Source organism: Pollachius pollachius (genome assembly GCF_949987615.1).
Source record: "Pollachius pollachius genome assembly, chromosome: 2".
NCBI classification, from domain to species: Eukaryota; Metazoa; Chordata; class Actinopteri; order Gadiformes; family Gadidae; genus Pollachius; species Pollachius pollachius.
Window position 1 is genome coordinate 39,209,147 of NC_136935.1, and position 22,886 is coordinate 39,232,032.

Sequence of the window (22,886 nt, forward strand, 5' to 3'; positions counted from 1 at the left end):
CTCGCCGGCATTGGCTGTCGGCGGTAATATAATCTATATGTTTGGGGTTAGGCAAATTGTTTGTAGTTCAAAATTTAATAAACTGTGTAGTCGAGGCAGAACCCAATTACTGGAGCTCCCTTTATGGTCTCTATTGAGCACGCGAAAGCACGAAGCACGCGGGACAGCGGAAACAAGTGCAGCATGGCGCAAGTATTCAAGGAATTGATGTAATTACCGATCTGATCTAGATTAGTGAATAATCACTACACTTGTAAACTCCCCTTTTTTATGTAGCAGCCGGTGTGTTGCAGCAGACTCTTACGACGTTGATGAACAATCTGCCCCCCCCCCCCCCCCCCCCCCCCCAATAAGAAGTGGTTGTTGTGCGTTTATGGGAATGAGAGACATAGCGCGAGAGAGAGCCCGGAGCTGCTGCGCATTATGCGAACGTGATCACAACTTTTTCCTTTTTTTATTACAGTAATGAGAAAACGTTCCCTACACAAACCATATGCTTCCTCTCCTGTTACACTCCGACACTGACTGCAACCCTTTTTCTACTCTCTGCCCCGAACGCACACACACACGCAGGCACGCACGCACACACACACACACACACACACACACACACACACACACACTCACACACACACACACACATATACACAAATACACACAAACACACACACACACATTCGCAAGCACACTTTGCCTGGACACACACAAATGTAGAACAAACTCTCTCTCTCTCTCTCTCTCTCTCTCTCTCTCTCTCTCTCAACCTCCCTCGGGGGCGATCCTTTACCGGGTCTCCCTCCCTCTCGGAGCGGTGTGCTCTGCAGGGACCGGGGCATGAATGAGCGACCTGGAAATCTCACTGTTTCAGATGACAGCCGTGCGGAAGTGGAGCTGTGGAGCTGCAAGCCCATTATGCTTCCCACCGTTCATTCACAAAAAAAAGATGAAAAAAAAAGGTCAAAGACACGAGAGGGGGGAGGGGGGGGGAGGTATGGCCCCACCCAACCACCTTTGGCTCTCGCCACCTCACCCCCAACCTCTCCCCCCCCTCCCCCACAGGGGACTGCTCGGTGTGACATCATGTCTCTGGTGCGGGGCAGACGGCCTTTGTTGTGTGAGTGACTGACTCAGGCTTTGCACTTCATCTCTCCCTCCCTCTCTCGCTCTCTTCCTTTTTTCCCTTTTTGTTTTGTTTTCAAGAACAACAAAGGGACGCCAGAGTCAAGGCAGGAGACATCCGTCCTTTTAAAAGGCAGCCCCTCCCCCCCTACACACACACACACACACACGCACACACACGCACACACACACACACTCTCTCCCCTCTTCCCTCCCACACACCTGAGGTAGACAGTGCGCAAACACATGCAACGCCTGCACGGAGTCTCCCTCACATGTATGGACACACACACACACACACACACACACACACACACACACACACAAACACACTCATTAAATCACTACAAACTGAAAATAGTCAGAGTAACGGGTGTTTGAACGACAGGACACGCAACTTGAACCTCAGCATGACCCTGCCTGATAACAGAAGACCTGCTATCAGCAGACCAAGCCGTCAGACAGAGGGATGCTTGAGACATTTCCAATCACATCACAATAATCAGGAGACCAGATGGGTGAGGAGATAGGGGCCCAGATAGGAGAGGAGAAAGGAGACAAGATGGATGAGGAAATAGGAGACCAGATAGGTTAGGAGATAGGAGACCAGATGGGCGAGGACTGAGGAGATAGGAGAGCAGAATATCAGATAGGAGAACAGATCGGTGAGTAGATAGGAGACAAGATAGGTGAGGAGATAAGAGACTGGATAGGTTAGGAGATAGGAGATAGGTGGTCTCTCTCTCTCTCACACACACAAACAACCCCAGCTCATATTGAGAGTCCAGCCTGTCTATTGGGTGGGCCTGCTGCGTGGTATGAGGACTGATAGACTGCTATCTCCCAGCACCTCTCCTTTGAACTGACAGGGTGAGAAGAAATGGACTCACTTAGGGAAAAAAGCCCCAACAAACCAACTAGCCTTTGGCTGTCAGCCTCCATGGTTGATGGTCATTTTAACAGCTTTAGACGCTTTTCCCCCCCCATCACTTCTTAAAAAATATCAAACGCAAGACGGCGCAGTGGTAATTAACTGACTAGTGTGATAGAAATGTACGCTTGACTTGGCCTTCTCCCACGTTGCCGGCGTACATTGTTTCTATTTTTCTTCTAATGTACTCGTATGTTTGAGTGCCTTCAGAGACATGTCATTAATGAGCGGGTGTGTGTTTGTGTGTGTGTATGGGGGGGGGGGGGGGGGGGGGGGGGGGGGGATGCCTACAGGCCTAGGTGGTGCCCACCTGGGCTTCGAGGTCAGAACCTCATTGGCTGGCCTGGGAGTCCATCCCTCCTCCCCTCCTATGAGCAGCAGAGCAGCCGGCCCCAGTGAGTGCATCCTGTGGACGTCCCTTCCCTTCGCCGTGCGCCTGATGGCAGACGCTGCGGAGGCGAGCCTTCATCAGCGGCGCTCTCGTGTTTCGGACAGGAAACACATCCGACAGATTGATTCATAACCGGGTCCCGGGCACCTGTCCCCCAAGGGGTCGGACTCTGCCTGAACCCAGTGCTGAGGGTTGTAAAAAATATATTACCCCGGGTGGGCGACTGCAAGAGGAGGAGGTACGCTGTCAGAGGAACTAATCTGACACGATGTTTCCATCAACACCCACACACACACATACACACACACACAAAGACACAGACACATGTGCAGACACACACAGACACACGCGCACACACACGCACACACACACACAGATTCCTCCTTCTGTTGTATGGTTTCGCTATTTAAAGTTCAAGTCTTCACTGTTGGAGCGATTGAAAACCCTGATGACTTTGGGGCCGGGAGTTTGAAGGCCACCTCCATCTGGGTAAATGCACTCTCTGCGTCATTCGCTTTCATGTCCAAACTTTGAGTTTCCCCAAAGGAAAGATATTCTGTTCAGGACACCTAAAGGAGTTGTGTTCCTTCCCCTCCAGAACCGCAGGACACCATAAACAGATAGAACATTCTGTTCATCCGCTTTATCAGCTAAGCCGTGGCCATGTAACGCATTGCAGGTGGAATGAGGTAGTGTTTCAGGTGGGGGGGGGGGCGGAGGTGAGGTAGCCCTTTGGTTGAGGTGCAGGGCATTAACAGGGCATTAACACCTCAAATCCCTGGGAAACACTGTAACCTCATTAGTGCAGTGTCGTCCGTGAGACTTCATTGTTTTGGAATGGAGTATCTGTTGCGATACGGCCAACATTTTATGGGGAAAATCGTATTCATTGGGAATTCCCATAAAACCCATGGCGCATAGTAACAGCGAACGGAGCGGAAAAACGTTCCACTGAGTTTCCCCGTCCCGATACAGAGCGCCGCAGAGCCACAGACTAGTAGCAGTGGGCTTCCTGGTGGGCTCCGGGTGTGCTCTTCATCCACATCGGCGCTGCTGAAAGTAAACCAATGACGGCGCTGTGACTCAAAGTGTGAACACGCTGATTACCCGCCGACCCTCCCAATCGCCCCCAGATGTTTGACACCCCCTCCCGCCTGACCAGTGATCCAAACAGTGATGCGGACACCAGTCAGACCACGGAAGAGCTTTAAAGGAGAAAAGAGCAGGTTGTGTGGTTGTGTGTGTGTGTGTGTGTGTGTGTGTGGGGGGGGGGGGGGGGGGATTAGTGATGTCCTTTGTCCCATGTCACAACCTCAAGCACCCCCCCCCAACCTCGGTGAGCAGATTGGTACAGACAACCTGGCGAGGACATACAAACGCCAATTATTATATATATATCTCCTTGCCTTTGTTTAGGATGGGGCACTTTAAAGGATGTAGTTTTGTATGTTTGTCTGAGAAATGGTGGAGGGAAGGGAAGGGAAGGGGTGGAGTTGAAAATTGAGGAACCACAAAGCAGTGGTGTTACCTGACACTGCCCTCCCCCCCCACGCCCCCCCTCTCTTTCTGTCTTTACTATGTGTTTACCGTAAGTGTCTCCACGGGACAGACCAGTTGTCGTGGCTCTTCAGTGGACATCCTTTCAAAGAGAACATGCCAGGATTCCCATGCATCCCTTCTGCATACACGACAGACCGCAGCCCTGTACTTAAACCTTCTCAATGCAGCCTCCCTCCCTACACACCGCTGCACTGTCCTCTGGCCTGCCATCCAAGTATATGATATAGCTGTAAACAATGTAAACAGGTAAAGAAAAAAACACTCATGTGGACAAAAAAAGAGAAGGAGACACAAACAGACAAAGAGAGAGAGAGAGAGAGAGAGAGAGAGATAGTGAGAGACAGACAGAGAGAGAGTGAAAGAGAGAGAGAAAGAGAAAAAGAGAGAGACAGAGAGAGAGAGACAATCTAGGAACAGTGTGGTTACTTTGTCTGAATGAGGACACGCATTTCCGTTGAAGACAAGTGAGATAAGGGCTCCATTAAATGACGTGAGAAGTTGAATGAATTTTGGTTTCAGCACACTGGACAGCTCAGTCGCTAGGCATCTGGCTTCCCTTAGTGGCAATCCCAATAATCTCTCCAATGTTTCACACATGATAAGATCTGTGGTCCCCAGAATGAACATAAACATGATGTTACTGAACTAAAAAGTCGATCACCTCTACAGACCTTTATAGTTTCCGTTCAAGGCTTTACAACATCCACACTGCGTTGTTTCATTGACTCTATCCAATTGATCAGTTCAACTACGTGTCAAACTGTTATTTGATCAAACTTTGTACTGATAAAATGAGTATGTAGAAGAGTCTGTTGTTGTCATGTGGGGGAATAAGCCAGTGTGGAGCTTGACTTACCTGGCTTCTGTTTTGTTTACTGCTGTAACCTAAACCGCAGCGTTCAAGTAGATAAGATCATCTGGAGGAATTCCTTTATGCTCCTGTGACACACCGGGCACTGCTTTGGTTGCGCCGCTTTGGCGATAACAGAATGCAACACTGTTTTAGGCAGAGGGGTGCTAGATTTGATTCCCAATTTGAGGACAAACTGTTTTTGATTACTGTGTTAAACTCATCTCAACTTTGAACCCCTAAATAGCGCATCTTCTGTGACATTTTGAAGTGTACAGTGCGTAGCATATACTGTTAATTATGACTACCTCAACTGTCTGTGATTTGATTTTACCTTTACATTAACCTCGCAACTAGTCATTGTGTATATAGACATATTTTCAGTATTTTATTATTTTTTGTATTTTACAGCAAAATGTCCTGTCTGGGCTTAATAAAGTACCATATCTTAGCAATGCGTGGCATTTCTGGCCATTGACTCCCTCTCCAACATGAATGATCAAAGAACCACTGTGAGCAACGCCATTCTCAGACATAGATTATTTACTCATGGAGCAGGAGGTTACCAGGTCGTGGACCAGCGGAGGCTCAGTGTACTGAAGGAGCTTCTTCCTTCAGTCCGTCTGGAATGTGGTCTGACTGGAGCCGTGCTGCCTCATGGCTCATCAGCAGCATCTTTCTTTCCACACACAGGCGGATGTCATCAGCCCTGTTGGGCTGGTAATCCGTAAACACACACAGCCAAATACACAGGCACACACACACACACACACACACACACACACACACACACACACACACACACACACACACAGGTGTGCGCGCGCAAACGCGGCGAATGAGTCAGAGAGATAGAAAGAGCTCAGATGTGTGAGACTGAGGTTTAGTTTTGACTGTACACTTTACCAGACGCTGGCGTCACTGTTTCCATTATCCTGTGTGTTTATGTAGTAGGCTTCTACTATGAGGTCGGTGTTTGTGGTCTCAGTGGAAATTAGTCACACACCAGGGGAAAAATGATATTCTTCAAAACACAATACTTCTGATTAAGGCTAGTTGTAATATAGGGAGTAGTATGTTGGACTCCCAGCCGAAAAGGTATTGGGTTTGATTCCCGTTTCCTGAGTAAATCTCTAGATACCATATAGACAGGGGTGCACGTTACTTTTTTAGTGAGTTACTCAGATGAGTACCAGGAGATGGTGTTTGGTAAGCACCCCACACCGTAACATCTGATCTTATAAAACGTACCCAGTTTCACAAAGCTTCCATGAAGATTCCATTTTCCATACACAACTTCTTAAGTACAGCAGTGGTTTTTCTACCTTTTTTTTTGTGTACCAGTTATGTTCACCCCTGCCTATAGAGCTATATCAGTCACAGGCCCAACATGCTTCTTAATGACTTGAGTATGTACAAATTGTATGTAAGCCACAAGTCGCTTTGGATAAAAAAATACCCAGAGAATGACTAGATGATGATGAGCACTACCTTGATTCAAATACCTCTGCCATGATGGCAGAACCAAAACACTCTGAGCCAAGCTTTCCATTTCAGCACAGGGCCCGGCCCCCCCTTTCCCCGCCACTCTTTGTTCTATTCCTGATGTAAACAACATCGGGCTGGAGACTCATTCATCACATGGACGCCAATGTGTTTCCACCGTCCAAAGAAATGTGCGCATGGTCTCACTCAGGTCCTCGTTGTGTATTCTGATGTGGTTAATTAATGATTCTGCCACAGGATGTTGAACCTCGCAGCTTCCTCTCCCTCTCCTCTGGTCCATGAACAAGGATTAGGGCTCCCCCCCCCCCCTTCAAATAAACCAGATCAACAACAAACAGGGTCGTCACACCCAAAGCCGATAGCGGCTGATCCCCCCCCCCCCACGCACCATTTCGTATATTTGAAACAGCTGCTAATGTTATTCAGGACCTAGTCGGTTATCTCTCCCTCTTCCATCTCCGTGACGATAGGTGGTATATAGTCACATCTGCCGAGCACCTGACTTTAACGTTGGAGTTGGACCCCATCCAGATAAAAGAAAAACATCTAAAAAGAGAATCCCTGACACAGCATGGAAGGGTACACCGAGATCAGCGCGGGGGAACAATAACAATACACCATGGGAAAGCAATAAAACCACCCAACCTCAGGCCAACAACAACAGCCTCCTTGTACACATGTGCCACCTTCATAATTTAATGCGTCGGTGGGAAAGGTGTCTAAAGTTACCTGTGTAAACGTCTGTCCATCACTCTTAACCAGGGGTGCAAAGCGAGCCCAGGCAGCATGGGTGCTGATCTTTCATGACAGACAAGGGGCTTTAAAAAAATATAGAAGCATTCACTGGTCCAAAAAGAGCTCCCATTTCATGTCCCCCCCCCCCCCACCCCGATGACGCTGCCTCTTGGGTTTCACCCGTACATTCGCGGGGACAGTGATGTACTTGTTTCCCCCCCTTCTAATTATGGTCCTCACCTCAAATGGACCTCCATCTCACCACCACCAGCGGCCCCTCTCCACCACCTCTTTGCCCCTGGGGAACTTCCCTCCGGAGAAGACCTACAGGCCACACCGGCTGAGTCATTAAAAACACAACAATAATGCCTAAAACAATTAGACAAGTCAGCACTGTTCACTGACGTGGTGGTTTATGTGTGTGTGCGTGTGTGTCAGAGAGAGAGAGAGCGAGAAAGAGAGAGAGAGAGAGAGAGAGAGAGAGAAAGAGAGACACACACACACACACAGACAGACACAAAGTTGGTGATTGTGTTATCAGCTGTGGAAGCATCTACACCACCATGCAGGCTACTGGGAGACACATAGGTGATCTCATCAGGATAGAGCAGACTCTAAACAGGAGACTATGATGACAATGATGTCGCCCTGGGCTCTGCCCTCCCCCCCCCCCACACACACACACACACACACAACACCCAACCCATGACCACCACAGATGTCAAATGAAGATACAACTTGACTGTATTGCGTTACCAATCTACCCTATTCCCAGAGATAATGTCCCTCTTTTTGTTTACAAAGCCCCTTGACTGAGTGCAACCTAAAACAACACATGCAGCAAGACTTTGCCTTCTCATTCTCAGGCCAACATGTCTAGTAATTAGACAGGATTACCACATCCCTGTTTACTCAAGCCTAAGAGATGTTCTCAAAAGCGAGTGATGAAAAGACACTTTAAAACAAGCTGGTTTTTCTTTAGCACACTGCCGCTCCTAAGAGTATAAGAAGGGTTACCAGACAAAACGATGATCGAATAAGAAGCAGAAGAATAGGTTTGCACTATCCAGAAAAAAATGATACCTCAATACACTGCTCCAACCACACCACTTCAGTTGAACTTGAACCCTCATTCCACTGAAGTGCTTGGGTTCCTGGGGGTGGTAGGCGTTTGTCGTCGCCACTTGTTACTTTACTTCGAACTGTTTGGACGTATAACGTCAACATGAAAGGAAGCCCAGAGGGTCATTCATCACCGGCACTGTAAGGGTTGTGAAATGCCAGACTGAGTGTGGCAACCATAATATGCTAGTGGTGGGGCTCTGCCCTCCTGTGGTCAGTACAACTCCTGAGAGGCATCCTGAGAAGCTTGTGAATGGATTAAGAGATTAAAGGGGTTATCGACAAAGCCATTAAATATCACCGATGAGGATTTTTGTTTGATGCACTGTTGCAATGACGGTATCATCATGGCAATAGTGCATCAAACAACTAAAATAATCTTATCCTTATACTGATCCTTGTCAAGACATAAACACCGGGGTTTATGTTTGGAAGACTCTCTTAGTAAGAAATTAAGAATTTGTAAAGAAGAAACATGTTCTTTACCAACAAATGATGGTAAAAAAGATCCATGAACAACATGGATCTTTACCATCAAATGATACTTGGACAACATCTTTTCATCATTTATTTTCATGAAATCCATTACCATGGTTCACTAATCAAAGTTCAATGGGCCATAAAATACCAGACAAAACACAAAAAAATGTCCAACCCAAAGTGGTTTCTAATAGGTTTTCTCAAACTGTGTGAGAGATGCATCAATAATCTTTGATCATGGGCAACACTGGCAAGTCATGGAACCACATAGAATGCCTGCTTGTTTTTGAAACACATTCAAACTATGTAAACGTAGACATTTGTGCATGCGGTTTGTTTAGTCCTCAAAAATATTCGTCATCTGCCATGTCATCTTGTCCATCTGCTGACACAGCAGTGCTTCTCAACTGGGTTTTGCGACCTCTAAGGGGAGCACAAGGGTATTAAGAGTGGGGAGCAGAGCATATACACAAACTTTATCTTAAGAGAGCAGGCCATTAATTAACTCATGTTTTAAAGCTACAGGACAAAATGAGATGTATAGTTAAGAAGTGATGCACCCTTAAAGGCAAGATATTTGAGATTGTTGAACAATCATTTAAAAAGAAATCCATGTAGACCTATGCACTAGAAAAACGGTTAGAGGGTTTCAATTTAGAAGTTTACTATGAACCAATTCTGGTTAGATTTTGGAGGACCATTTTATGCTAAAAGCAACCCTTATATAACGCCAAAGGGTCAATCGCACCCGTCCCATTCAACATGCTGCCATTAGACCACAGAGGGTGAGGTTTTTTTCCTCCACATAGCATTCAAAATGAGAACCATGAATCACGAATGTATAGGCCTTGTTTTGGAGAATTCATCAAAAAAAGAAAAACAACAACACATTTATCAAGTTGACAACCATATGTATCAAAGGCCTTGAAGTCATCAAAGAGCGCATTAACTCTTTCATATAAAATGTAATCATGGAATATTGAAATGCAAATCTAGATCGATCAAGCTCTTTTTTAAAAATGAATCACGAGGATCAATGGCCAGAAAATTCCCGTTCCGTAATGGAAGCTGTCATGGATTAACTTTCACATGGAAGATTTTGCCGCTAAAACGTTAACTAGGGTGTCGGAAAAAATCGAACACCCCCAAAAACATTCCTTATGGACTGTGGTGTTTCAGGACCTTTTGGCTCTCATCTTACTTTCCTCGATAGTTCATAATATCGTTAGACATTTTAGCGGCAAAAAAACTTCAAAACTGGAAACGAAACGCAGACTGGAAATAAGAGAAAAGTTTCCTGTTCATCAGGGTAACAAAACACGTCAAATCCGAGCGTCTGAATCATTATTCATGCTCTTATTACGGCGTAAGGGGAATTCCGCATTATTATTCTCCTCTTGTTGCGCCTGACCCTCAAAACAGGCAATTAACATCTGATGGCGTCTCCTCTGTCTGTCTCTGTTGTCGGAGCGACCTCTCATCAAAGAATGTCCTAGAATAAACAGGGAATATATCTGTTCTCAGCTTATGTTAATCAGAGTAACATTATAAAAAAAGGAACAAGAGGAAAGATTCAGCGGCCCAGATTAGTATCGTTGAATTTCTTGAGCCTTGAAGGGCCTGAAAACCAACAGTTGGACCGCATACAGGCATCCTCTTCTCAGATTGAAACCTATCATCGCATTCGGACCGATTTAAATGATTAAATCTGGGTTTACTATTTTGTCAGAGCATTTAATCTATTGAAGGCTGTCTGGGTATATGTAATTTCTAACAAACAATGCTTATAAAATTGTATTGCCTACACTACTTTTAAATAATTACATTAGAGGTTTGGCTTAGCAAAGTTACTGAAGGGTCTTAAATGTAATAAAAACAAGGTTTCAAACAAGGGTCTACATAAAATGTGCATTTGAGTTTTATCACAAAAGCACATTCAAGGAGCCAACCCGGGTCTTGAGGACAGAGGCACAACTATCTGATCTAAATAGAAAACAGACGTCTTACGAGTGTGGAGCGATAGGGTAAAACTCATGAGACAAAGCAAATGACATTGGCATGGCAGAGGCAACCCTGACAATATGGACACCAGCCAGGAGATGGGAGCTCTCGAGTGACATCTAAATAGTCACTCCCTAAGTGGTCGAGAAGTGCATGTGTTTTTTGTTTTTTACAGCACTACAAACACCCGTTTCATCCCCTGCTCATTAAAATGAGAAAAGTAAGAGTAAATGGGAGTTCACTCGAAGATTGATTTTGCTTTGGAGTTGCAACATCAAAAAAAAGAATAAAGAAAAATCAAGCTAATTTAGAACAGAAAGAGAAAAGAAGATAGATTAAAGTATAAACACAAGTGCATTGATCATCCGTTCATCCAAATCAGCCAACTTATACTTTAAAGAGAACGAAAAAAAAAACATGGCAGACTCCAGATCATTCTCAGACGCTTTTTATTTGAACACTTTCAAACCATTTCTAACCATGTCTTTTTCATCACAGTTCCTTCAGCGGCTCCATCGTGAACCACGGCACTCGCCGACTCCGACATTGCCGGTTGTTTGTTCAGGCTGGGTTTTTCCTCTTTTCCCACCCTGGTTTTATTTGATGCCACTGTTGCTCATGGTCTGGGCCTTGCACACGCCCTTGCCGGCCACCTCGAACGGCGCCCCCTTGTACGTGGCCACGCAGCTCTGGTCCGTGCGCAGGTCCGGCTGCACCTGCTCCCACACCTTCTTCTTGGGGTTCAGCTCTTTGTCTGGCTCCCCTGTGGAGAGAGAAAGACAAAAATCAACCCTGTGGCTGTTTTCTTAGATCGCGAGTCCCTTGTCATGGTGCCAATGCAAAAACGTTTGTTATTCAGTCTATGATGATGATGTGTTGAGGTAATAGGGGGTATGTATCTTCTTTTGCGTTCATGATTCAGTTTTCGGATGATTTTCCGGCGGTTCCATCACACCGGTTATGATGGAACTGACCTGCTGCTCTTCGTTCATTCCCAATCGCTCGCTCACTTACTTTCTCTCTGGGTTTTACGGTGTATCAGAGAGGGAGCGAGAGCAAGAGAGAGAGAGAGAGATCTTTTCTGCATTCCCGGTGACATTTTAAGAAAAAAAAACACATTTTGTGGAGAGAAAGAGGAAACCGCCATTAACTCGAAACTCGGTGCAGAACGCTGACGTTTCCGTGACAAGCCGGTCCCAACCCGGAGGTTTTTGGAGCTGGTCTCAGAAAAAGGGGAGCCTTCTTGTGTGTCTGCGGCTTACAGTTGGGCTGGTGTCCAGGGTTGGAACCGCACAGGAAGTAGTCAAATAAAAAATAAAAAGGAATCAAAAAGTGGGGTCAGGAAAATCCCTTGTAAATCAAACGGGACGATGGGCTGGACCACATGTGATAACCCACATCAAAGTCCACTTGACAGCAGTGGTCGGTCACAGCTGAAAAGTACATTTTTATGTTCTTTTTTTGTTGTTTTTATTGAATAAATTCAGCCGGACGTGTTGACAACTCTTTGACGACGCTTCCCAAAATGAGGATTGTATTTGACCCGCTGTAATAGCTTGCATAACCAGGTTTCCTCTTCGCAGCAGACAGATTGGGTTAAACTAACAGAAGCTCGTCGAAATCGATCAGACGACAACAGTGCATGAATCCAGAGGCGGCCATCGATTAGGCTTAGAGTTAAACAAATTTAAACAAAACAAACCAAACCTGTGGTAAACTACAAACCGAGTGAAAGACGTTTACGGTATTCAAGCGATTTAATTGGATGCAAGTACGATAACTATTTGCGGTACTGCGCTAATACATCTTCTGGTTTCTAATCCTTTTCACCCGCCACAACAATTAGGCGATTTTCATATTTCAATAAACACTTTTACATTTTCTTTCAGATGGGTTACATGCAGCAAACAGCGACCGCTGATTAGGCCAGTAAATCAAAGGTCCCGCTCCATTTAGCCGCCTGGAACACTGGGGAGAGCTGGGAGCGAGGCAGCCTTCCCCCAGGGGCCTGAAGCACAACCAGCTGTGGCCGCTCTGCTCGGTGACATCGCAGACATACCAGACTGCTCCATTTATTCACTCAACACGTCTCTTCGATATTCTAACCCACTACCAACCCGCCCTTATGGATGCTTTGGGAAACCCCACCAGTGTCATGAGGAACTGACGACTTGCTCTGAAAAACCTTGAGTCATAAGCAACTCCTCTGGTCCGATTTCTGTTAATAGATGCTCTCCTTTAATGTGTTCGTTTTAACTTTTAGGTGACCGAATTGATATGCAAGTGACGAGAGACTGAGAGCACGATGCCTCTTTAAACAGTCCCAAAACACTCACTGTCTGCGAGTTGAATGCAGCTGGTTGATGCCAACTTTTTCATTGCATTGTATATGCTGTGCAATGAAAATTAAGTTGCTTCTAATCCGGAAAAAAAAAGAAATGGACAGAGAAAAACCTAAAGACAGAGGCTCCTTCCCCAGATGTACTTGTATAATAACATGACGTCACGTAGGATGATACACGATAGGTATAAAAAAATAGACCATGAGACAGAATACCCCAATACACGTAACATAACAGCCCGGAACCAGGGCCGGTTAACCAATCAGGGGAGTGAACCGGGGTACCTGGGAATCCCTGGAAGGTGAGCCTGTCCCCGGGTACGGAGCCGGCGGGCGGGTCCAGGATCTCCACCTTGTCCGGGGAGCTGGCACACATCACCATGGCCTGGGACACCACCCCGCGCATCTTGGCCGGCTTCAGGTTACACATCAGCACCGCCATCCGGTTCTGCATCTGTACCGCGAAGGAGGGAGGGAGGCGTTTACAAATACAATCCATCCGTTTAAAGTCTTCTGGTGTTTCTAGCCATTGCCAGTTTGTCTCAAAGGTTTGTCCATAAGGTATCGCAATCATCACTTGCACTATTTTCATAGGATTGCAGATTAACGTTTGTATATTGTATGTTTAAAGATCTTTTTTCTGACATGGAAATAAGGGATCCGACATCATAACATTAGTTTGGAAAGATCACTTCCAAGTTCCTTAGTTGACATCCATAGCAGAACAGTTTTGGTGTATTTCCCAAACAGTTTGCATGCTAACTTGATAGATATTCCAGCATTTTTGGTGTTATGGAAACTTCCATGGTGATATTCCTAAACTTGCCCCACCTTGCCGAAATAGGTTTATGAAAATTTCAGAGGAATAAAGAATAGTACCCTTGTGCCAACTTTTAGTGCCTGTTCCTCAGGAAAAGATACTGTCTATAAAATGAAACTGATATGATCATTAATGACTGAAAAAAACATGAAAGACAGAAATAAATCACAGACTGACATTTGGTGCCATGTTTCTATCACTGTGCTGTTATGTTGGCAATGTAACCAATATGAAATACAAATGCATTTCATTAACAATTTTATTTAATTCATGAGCTGTCCAAGTAAGCAATGGGAGGCATTAGCTGAATTAGCCACTGCATGTTACAAATCGCAATAATTGTTAGTAGGCCAGACTTTTTGGCATATTTACAATAGCTGTCAATGTACTTGATTAAGCTTGTGTATATATTCTATCTTTCTTTAGTAATGTAGATAATTTTCATCCAGAGTCTGAACTTGGTACACATGCCTGCAGCAAGCATGTGCTTCCATTTAAATGCTCTTCATAGTCCATCACCATGATATGCACAAAGGTTCCACATCCTGCAGATTTCTATGTAAAACACACAAACTCAGAACTGCTGCTGAGCATAAATTATCATAGTTATCTTCAACTAGGAAAAAATTACGCCGTACAAATTGTTCCCCCCATCAGGGAAAAATCATCAAACCGATCTATCCATAAATCCTTGTTAAGGCTAAGGTAATCCCAGGCTTTGGTGTAAATTCTCCAATTGTAAACATAGACTGGCTGCGTGCGGCCTGTACCTTTAAGCCTGCTAACTTGAACCAAGATGTAGAATAGGACTCTGGTGGGTCTTTAACATCAGGAAGGAGGAGTGCCTGCCATTAATGGCTGGAATTTGAAGAGCATTGTAAAGTTGATTAAAAATAAAAGGAGCATTCGGGATTGATTCATCAAATCAATAGCTTAATAGAATTGCTCAACGTGTATGGTTACTGCAGGGGTTTCAAACCCAGCAGCATTTGAGTTTTGGGGCCATAATAGAAAGAATGCTACTTAGTTGGGGCAATTATTCACCAAGTTGACTGGTTTATTCGTCATAACTTTCTCAGTTGGTATCGTAATGACGCAAATATTATATTATTCAGTGAATAAACATAAATTCTTCCAAACATCTTGAATCCTTTTTAATTCTGCACATTTTAAATGTTCTTCTTTGTCAGGGCATCTTGCAAGTTTAAGTAAGAGGTTTTATTTTGGCTTGTTCTGAAATACTAGGGGTCTAGTGGCCTCGTGCGGCATCTAGCTCCAGCCCAGTTATTAAGAGAATTAGAACAATTTGATTTGATCAATTTAAAAAACTTTTCCCTTTTCAGTTTTTTGGAGGCCTAGTCCGAGGATGTTGAATGTACTTCGTTAACTGTACTGACCTGTTCATGTTTGTTACAAAAAAAATAAGCTTTTCTTATTTTTAGTTTGTTTTTCTCATCTCGCCCCCTGGCTGGATCGAGCATCCAGCCGGTCAGAGTGCCCTGGCCTGCAGGGCCAACCTACCTGCTCAATGGGGATGTGCTTGACCAGGCCGCTGACCACCGTCCTGGGCGTGGCCTCTCCGACGTCCACCTGCTCCACGTACAGGGAGTCTGCGTCGGGGTGCTTCTCGGCGGTGAGGATGCAGCCAACCCGCAGGTCCAGGCGGGACACGTCCACCTTAAGCTCCTCCTGAGGGGCCACCGGCTTCTTCTCCCCTGCTGGGACCCGGGGCGCAAAGAGGTCCTTAGTTACACATCAAAAACTGAACACACTGAGAAATGACAAAAAAAAATCGAAATCATTTGAATTTAATTTGATTTGATTTTGGAAAATCAAATGTTCACTGTGTTCATAATGTTGATTTATTATTTGATTGGGCGTCGCACAAAGTATGCATTTCATTGGGTCCGGACGGACTGGACCAAGCTGCAATTATATAACGATCCGATGTCAAGAGAGGAGAAAGTGTGCCGAGTGCTCATAGATTTTACTCCACTAGTTCATATCTATTGAAGGAATTAAGACAGAAGCCATTCACAGGCTTGAGTTCCCCTCAGGCAGCTGTTAAAGGAAGTGCCTGCTTGAGACTAAGCGAAGGTGTAATTTTCCAGCTCAGATATAGTAATAGGTTCCATTTCTTGAATTGCCAGAAAAAAAGTGAATAGATATGCCATTTAAAATGAGCTAGCTAGTCACTCTGTATTCGATTTTTTTAAACTTAACACAGAACATTTATGTTTAAAGGTACTTGAAGACCTTGAGAATAGTCTAGCGCACTGCACTATTCTTCAGAGTAGTGTATTGGGATGCACTCAAAAAGAGACCATCTGGAAACTATGCAGGGCAGCTTCTGCAATCCAATTCAATTTTCTTCCAAAAATCTTTTCCAAAGGCTGGCTTCAAGGTGGCATGCGCTTTGACGAGTACATGAGAAGATTTCTTTTTTTTAATATAAAAAAAAACGTAAAACAAAATTGGTTCTCCATAATGTCCCAGAGAGCTGGAGTACCATTCTTGAATGACAAAACCAATAGCTCATTTTGGATGTGAGGGAAAAGCTGGCTACATGGGTAATGTAACTAGCTCAGTGCCAGAGAGGAGTTTCCACTCAGTGAGCTGCTGTCAGTGTACAGATTGAGACCTCAACAATAGCAGTTGCCACACTCATCTCTGATAAGGAATCAAACAGAAGTTTGAATTCACTTCTGAGTTTAAGGATGTCATTTAAGAATTGATCATATAGGATTATTATAATTATAAATTAAAGCGCCATATTAGGAAAAGTTATTTATCACATGCTCTGTAAAAAAACGGCATGTCGACAGGAAAATATGCATGTGATATTTATAGCTTTCAACATTTGGACTTAAAGAATGTCCTGTTGTAATTGTTATGGCTTTATTGTAATGACAACCATATGGTGTAGAAATATGAGGGTCATTTACAACCGACACACTGAGTGGCGCATTAATTCGACTAGATACCAGAACGTATGAAACAAAACAACCACATGTGAAAGATGAAATGACTTTTACAATAAACATTTAAAAGGCAAGAAAGAACTGCCACATCATCTCAGTCACAGCAAAAAATAAGAGGAATCACGGCTGGATTACTTTTTCCAACATTATGAAGACAGGACCGCTTTTACTTTGAAGTCCCTGAAACGTCTCGAGGATTCATAGCATGCATCCACATGATGGGGGTAGGCTTTCATCACTGGTGACAATCAGCTAAGACGCTTCTCGTCAAAGCCGCAAGTAGTGAAGTCAAGAGACAAAATAAAAAGGACGACTAGCCCAGAATCTAATCAAGTATCGGAACCAGGGATCGTGTTTCCACTCAAGGAGGGGAAAGAAAAAGGGGCTGGGATACGACGCAAGACGTCCCTCCCTGCTTTCTATCCATTATCACTTAACATTAGGAGCTCAACGGGGTGGAGAAATCCACCATTTGAGCTGGATGAATCGCACATGTGCATTGCAAGCAGACAGATGATGATGATGGAAAAGTTTGATTCAAAGCATTTCTAAGTTCAAAAGGGGGGGAAGTTTAAGACAAACATAACTTTCAAAGAATCTATTTAAATGCCGGGAAAGCAGCCGTGTCAGATTATTCAGACATGTTGAAAATGAAGAAATAAACAGAATTCTACCGATATTTTGGTGACATAGAACAAACCGTGAAAGGGGACTACGTCGCATTGTCCGTAAAATGTTTGGAAGGTACACCCATATCAAACCTCACTGCGACCACCTTTCTAATTGTGTTGTTGACGATACCTTTTTTCTCTGGCTTCTTCTTCTTCCCCTCGTCCTTGGGAGGGAGGGCCTCTGTAGGGGAGGCTAACTGGAGCCCTGCTGCAGGGGGGGGGCTTGGCTTGGGACTGCACTCAACCACACCCGCATCACCCGGTGGCATGGGCACCTCCACTGTAGGAGACGGGAGACAAAGGCAAAGGGTTGACTGGAAATGGTTAAAGAGAGAATCTTGACCGACTTACACAAGTTGTTTTTTAGCTGTTGAATCTCAAAAAGCACTTTGGCCTGGGACATGCTTTTTGTTTCAATGCAAACCGTTGTGACGGGATGTGCCACATCGGAGCAAAGGTCTGGCTTCCACACTTGACACTTTGATGCAAATTCTGAGGCTTAAGAGGCGATCACCTGAGTCCCCGTGGAGACTCCATGGAGACGGGGGAGTATCCTGGCTGGCGTCGTGAAGGCATGGGGCATGGTGTTAAACGTCACCAGTTGTCTAGCCGCATTATGCCCTGATCCCTGTCAGCGCTCCTATGTAATCCAATCAGAACGCGAGCCTGAACACCTCAGGACGTGGTCTAGCGACTTGGATCACAATTTGAGGAAGATCAGATTTAGGAAACCCCCCCATGCTCCCTGCACTTTGCCCAATATTCTTGGTCGCACCGAAGTTCACTGGATAAAAAGTTATGCTATAAGAAGTGATTCTAATTTGAAACAGATGAATCCAACAGTACTTGTGATGTACTACACTCGGCCTAGCTGCTCGCCAACGCCGCAGACACCTGGCATGTGCCAGGTGGATTGTGTATTGCGAGTGTGAAGGCGAGGGCTGAGGGGATGAGCCAAGTGTTGCAGTGGTAGAAGTATGATGTACTGCCATGACAGACAGGACTCATCCACCTCACCGCCTTCTCCTCCTCTAACAGCTGGCTGCAGCAGCACGGTATTTATACGCCCACCAGGGCAACGCAGGCATCCAGATGAAAACACCTTTGATTGGAAAATGACATTGTGTCAAGAGTTGATGGAAACCGGGACATTGGCTAACAGAGCAGGAAATTATGTATCCAATCAATCTTCACGTGGACGGAAGAACAGAAGAAAGGCTTCTCTGTTTTGGTTTCCTCTACATCAACAGTGATCTGCATTGGTGCCTCTCAGTTGGGCATGGTGCGTTCACCTTAATTGGAAATTGCATGTTTCCGACTTGAGAGCTGAAAACAACTAAGGTTTACTTAAGGAGCCATGCAATGTTCTTGTCACATTTTTCTGCTGAAGCTACAAACATTCCTTCCACGCCCTTCCCAATTTTGTATTCATTAGTGTCCGTATCATCTTAAATCACAATGAATGAGATGCCATTGGTTTGCTTTAGATCTATCCAAGCTTTTCTACAAAGCAAGACAGCGTTTTCTGGCACTTCCTTGCCAATGAAATCAAACTCCAAAGTACACTTCCACATTGGATCCGTAATCATCTAATCACCAGTATTGTGGTGCATTCCTCCATGGTTCCGAAACAAAACAAAAGACCGGGTCTTTCCTTGACAGGCTTACGTTGTCTTTTAATTCCCGCTTCCTAAAAGACTGTCTCTCGCAAATAAATAAATAGCAGAGCCGTGTTGGGGCATGCATTTCAATCTGAAGCATAATATCACATGAAAGCTCTTCAGGCGGACATGCGTTCCCAATAAAACGAATAGGCAATCTTAAAAACACAACGGGCTACTTTTCAAACGGATCTGTTAATAATATGTCGAGGCGAGAACGCTAAAGATGTTATCGTTACTATTTTCAACGCTAGAACAATGAACCCACAGAACATAGCCATGCACGCTCCTCTCTCACGGCTTGCGTGAAGAAACGACCTGGCGGACGACATCAAGGTTTAGCCGTCTTCCATTTGATCTGGAGGAAAGGAATCGGTTTCGCAGACCAGGCGTCACCTACCTCCTCTTTTCCTCTCTTTCTCCAGCAGCTGCTTTTTCAAATCCTCGATGTCCTGCTTGAGTTTGGCATTCTCCGCCGTCAGCTTCTTCTCCTCCCGCACGCTGGCCTGCACAACTGTATTCACAGCGGATTCCTGTCAGAGTCACACTCACTGCACAACTGTATTCACAGTGGATTCCTGTCAGAGTCACACTTACCTGCACAACTGTATTCACAGTGGATTTCTGTCAGTCATGCTGTGCAGCACCTTGCTCCCATATACATTACAGTCCAACATGTGGCTCATTGAAGGCCAAGGGATACAGGCCTAGGACTGTGTGCACCTTAATGCCTCTGGAGGCTTCTAACACAAATTTATGAATATACTGCCTAAAGCAAATAAAATGTGTTTTTTTTCCCCAACCTTTACATTTTATATGCAAGGATATTTGTGGAAATAAAAAGTCTTCCAGGACAGTTTTCTCGGAAGTTAAATATTTTAAATGTTTCTATTTTTGATATACTATGTAAAGCAGAATTTCAAAAACATTTTGTTCGTACAGGCCATCAATGAGCAGGTAGGGTTAAAGGCATGAGGTTCAAAGATACCCTGCTGACATTGTGGGACCGAACCCTCAACCCCCCAGCAGGGAGTCTAACCCCCCCCTTATCACAACCAGACCATGTTTTCTGCCCACATGAATCAGGAAACCGCCGTATAAAGAAAGAAACTCATTGAAATGTCCTGAGTGCACACTGGTGTCTCATGCCGTCTCTTACCGGCCTTGTCCTTGAGGAGCTGGACCTGCTGTGTGAGGTACTCTATGAGGCGGTCAGCCTCCACGGCTCTCTGCTCCAACCTCACCAGGGGATTGTGGCTCGACATCTTCACTAAGGAGCGGGCTAGGAACCTACAGGGTCAAACGAAAGCACAACCGGGTCAACTTCAAATCACGTTCCGTACAAAACAAAAAAACACACACGTGGTTTGTGATGCATGGCTGGCTTCTGCCTCACTGGGAAGTGTGAGGGAATCTCAGACAGTCATGTTTGACACTCACACACACTTTATATTGTGAATACGATAAGGCTTAATTCCAGAACTATCTCCAACATCATCCTTCTTGTCACCCGGTCACTATACCCTTGGGGATAGTAGCAGTTAGTGGTTGAGCAGGAGGAAAGGAGCAATGCGGATAAGAGACAGCGGAGCTACTTCAGCATCATTAAGGGAGCATTGAATGTAGACGTCCACTTCAATCACAACCTGCAGACTTGCTATATAAAGGTGAGTCTCATGAGGTATGCAAATCTCCAATGTAATCCTATGTAGGAATGGATACACTGGTTGAACTATTCGGATGCAGCCTCAGTCTCTGCAGATATCAAGAAGCATAGCATTACCTCAACACATGCCTGATTCAATGGGTAACACTGTAACAATAAGATGTGGCAACGCAGAATACAACATTACACACATTTAGTTTACTTCTGTTTGCCTTTAATAAACAATAGGCATTCTGTCCTTTCAACTGTGATCTGGCACCGTGTGCTTCTGGTTTTCTGTGTTTAGTTTACACAGAAAACCAGCCTGCTTCGTGCCACTTAGAACTAAAAGTTGCTTTACAGCAGTTGTATGCCCTGCATAGAAAACACCTTAGGAACATTGGAGCTTGACAATTTACTTATTCTAACAAAAGAGGGCCAGGAAGCTATTTTACAATTCACAAGCTTTAAGAAGAAGAAAACATCTTACACATAGCGCAAGGCCGCGCATCAAAACAACAGCTGGACCCAGATGAAAACAAAATGTTGGGGATGCGGAAATTAGAAACATAAAAAGCTGGAGTTGATAATATCAAGGATCAAAGCATCGGGGCTCTTGAATTTATTTAAACAGGACCAGTCGTGGAGCAATAACGCCCGCCACAAAAAGAGCTGATCTCATTTGGATTACCTCTGGAAGAGGGAGCCCAGAGCTTGGCCCAGCTTCAGGAGATGTGGGCTTTAAATGAGGCAGCAATAGCCAATTGTGTCAAAGAACTGGATTTGGATGTGTTGTAATAATCTGAATAAAGCAAAACCACTCACACAGATCTTATTGCACTGGTTGGTGCAGTACTGCACAACAGAAGAAATGTCTAAAAATGTGAGATTTAAAGTATAATTTGGTAGTTTAATTTATGCAGCATCACAATTGATAAAGATAAACGTGTGTGTGAGAAAGAGAGAGAGAGAGAGAGAGAGAGAGAGAGAGAGAGAGAGAGAGAGAGAGAGAGAGAGAGAAAGAGAGAGAGAGAGAGAGAGAGAGAGAGTGAGTGAGTGTGTGCATGGTCATTATTAAATAGTTCAAGTCAATTATGATCATTCATCAATCATGATCTCGTAGTACAGTTAACACTTGGTTGCTGTCTGTTTTGCACGTGTGTGGTGCATTAACTGTGTGGGTATTGGTGAATATACTATTGTACTATTATTATAGTCCAACAGCATACATCAGTATGCCTGCTAATAGAAACCCAACTAGAGTCTGTAACAAATGATTTGATATTTAGAAGCAGATACGATTCAGACAAAAAAATATTAATTCATCATAACGTTACAGATCATAGCCTTGGGATGACCTACAGCGTTTTGACCTCGACCTCAAGCCATTGTTCAGAGATTAATAATTCTAGGCAATCATAACATCGGTTGTCCATGATTCCCTACAAATTATGTGTATATTTCAACAAAACTGAAATGTATGTAGAAGAGACGTGGAAATGTCAATATAAGTAGAATATACAAAATAAATATAAAGTGAAAGCCGGTTGGTACTTTCGGTTTACTTTCAGAGAAACTGCATTAGTTGCAGTATACATTTCACAACGACTATCAAGTACAAGTATATATAAGTTGTTGTTTTGGGATAGGATATGCGTCTGTGTAATAAGATTCACTATGTAAACTAACCTTTATTTGTTAATAAGTTAATATGACATGTGATAATATTACAAGTAACGTTAGCCTATCTCACAACAACAATGCTTATATTCCTGTACACATCACCTTAAGTAAACTAGTAGTTTGATTAACTAAAGACAAATAAATAAATGCATCGTTTTAAACTCACATTGACTTACGGTCCGAAAGCCTTCTAACACGTTTCGCTGAAGGTAACGTTAGCCCCCGACGAATATCCCCAGCTGTTGTCAGGCAGCTAGAACCTTATTCTGGCCAGATATATGAAACTCTATGTTATCCGGATAGACTAAACGTCCTTTATTTCTCCTGGACTTCACGAAAACAGATGTTATGCAGATCTAGAGTCCAAATATATTTTTTTGTAGTCCTTG

General features: G+C 44.4%; 1 protein-coding gene across 3 annotated transcripts; it reads right to left on the reverse strand.

Annotated features, from left to right (window-relative positions):
- Positions 1-11,138: 11,138 nt before the first annotated feature.
- aimp1a (aminoacyl tRNA synthetase complex interacting multifunctional protein 1a) lies at positions 11,139-22,752 on the reverse strand. 3 transcript variants are annotated; one of them, XM_079758874.1, is made up of 7 exons: positions 22,674-22,752; positions 20,329-20,459; positions 19,570-19,683; positions 17,639-17,788; positions 15,378-15,574; positions 13,322-13,490; positions 11,139-11,458 (listed from the first exon to the last, which is right to left on the reverse strand). In XM_079758874.1, the coding sequence occupies exons 2-7, from the start codon at positions 20,432-20,434 to the stop codon at positions 11,292-11,294; spliced, it is 903 nt and encodes a 300-aa protein (XP_079615000.1). In that variant the 5' UTR covers positions 20,435-20,459; positions 22,674-22,752; the 3' UTR covers positions 11,139-11,291. The 3 variants fall into 3 exon arrangements, with proteins under 3 accessions (XP_079615000.1, XP_079614999.1, XP_079614998.1); XM_079758873.1 differs by having other exon boundaries at positions 15,378-15,571; positions 22,664-22,726; XM_079758872.1 differs by having other exon boundaries at positions 22,664-22,726.
- Positions 22,753-22,886: the final 134 nt, after the last annotated feature.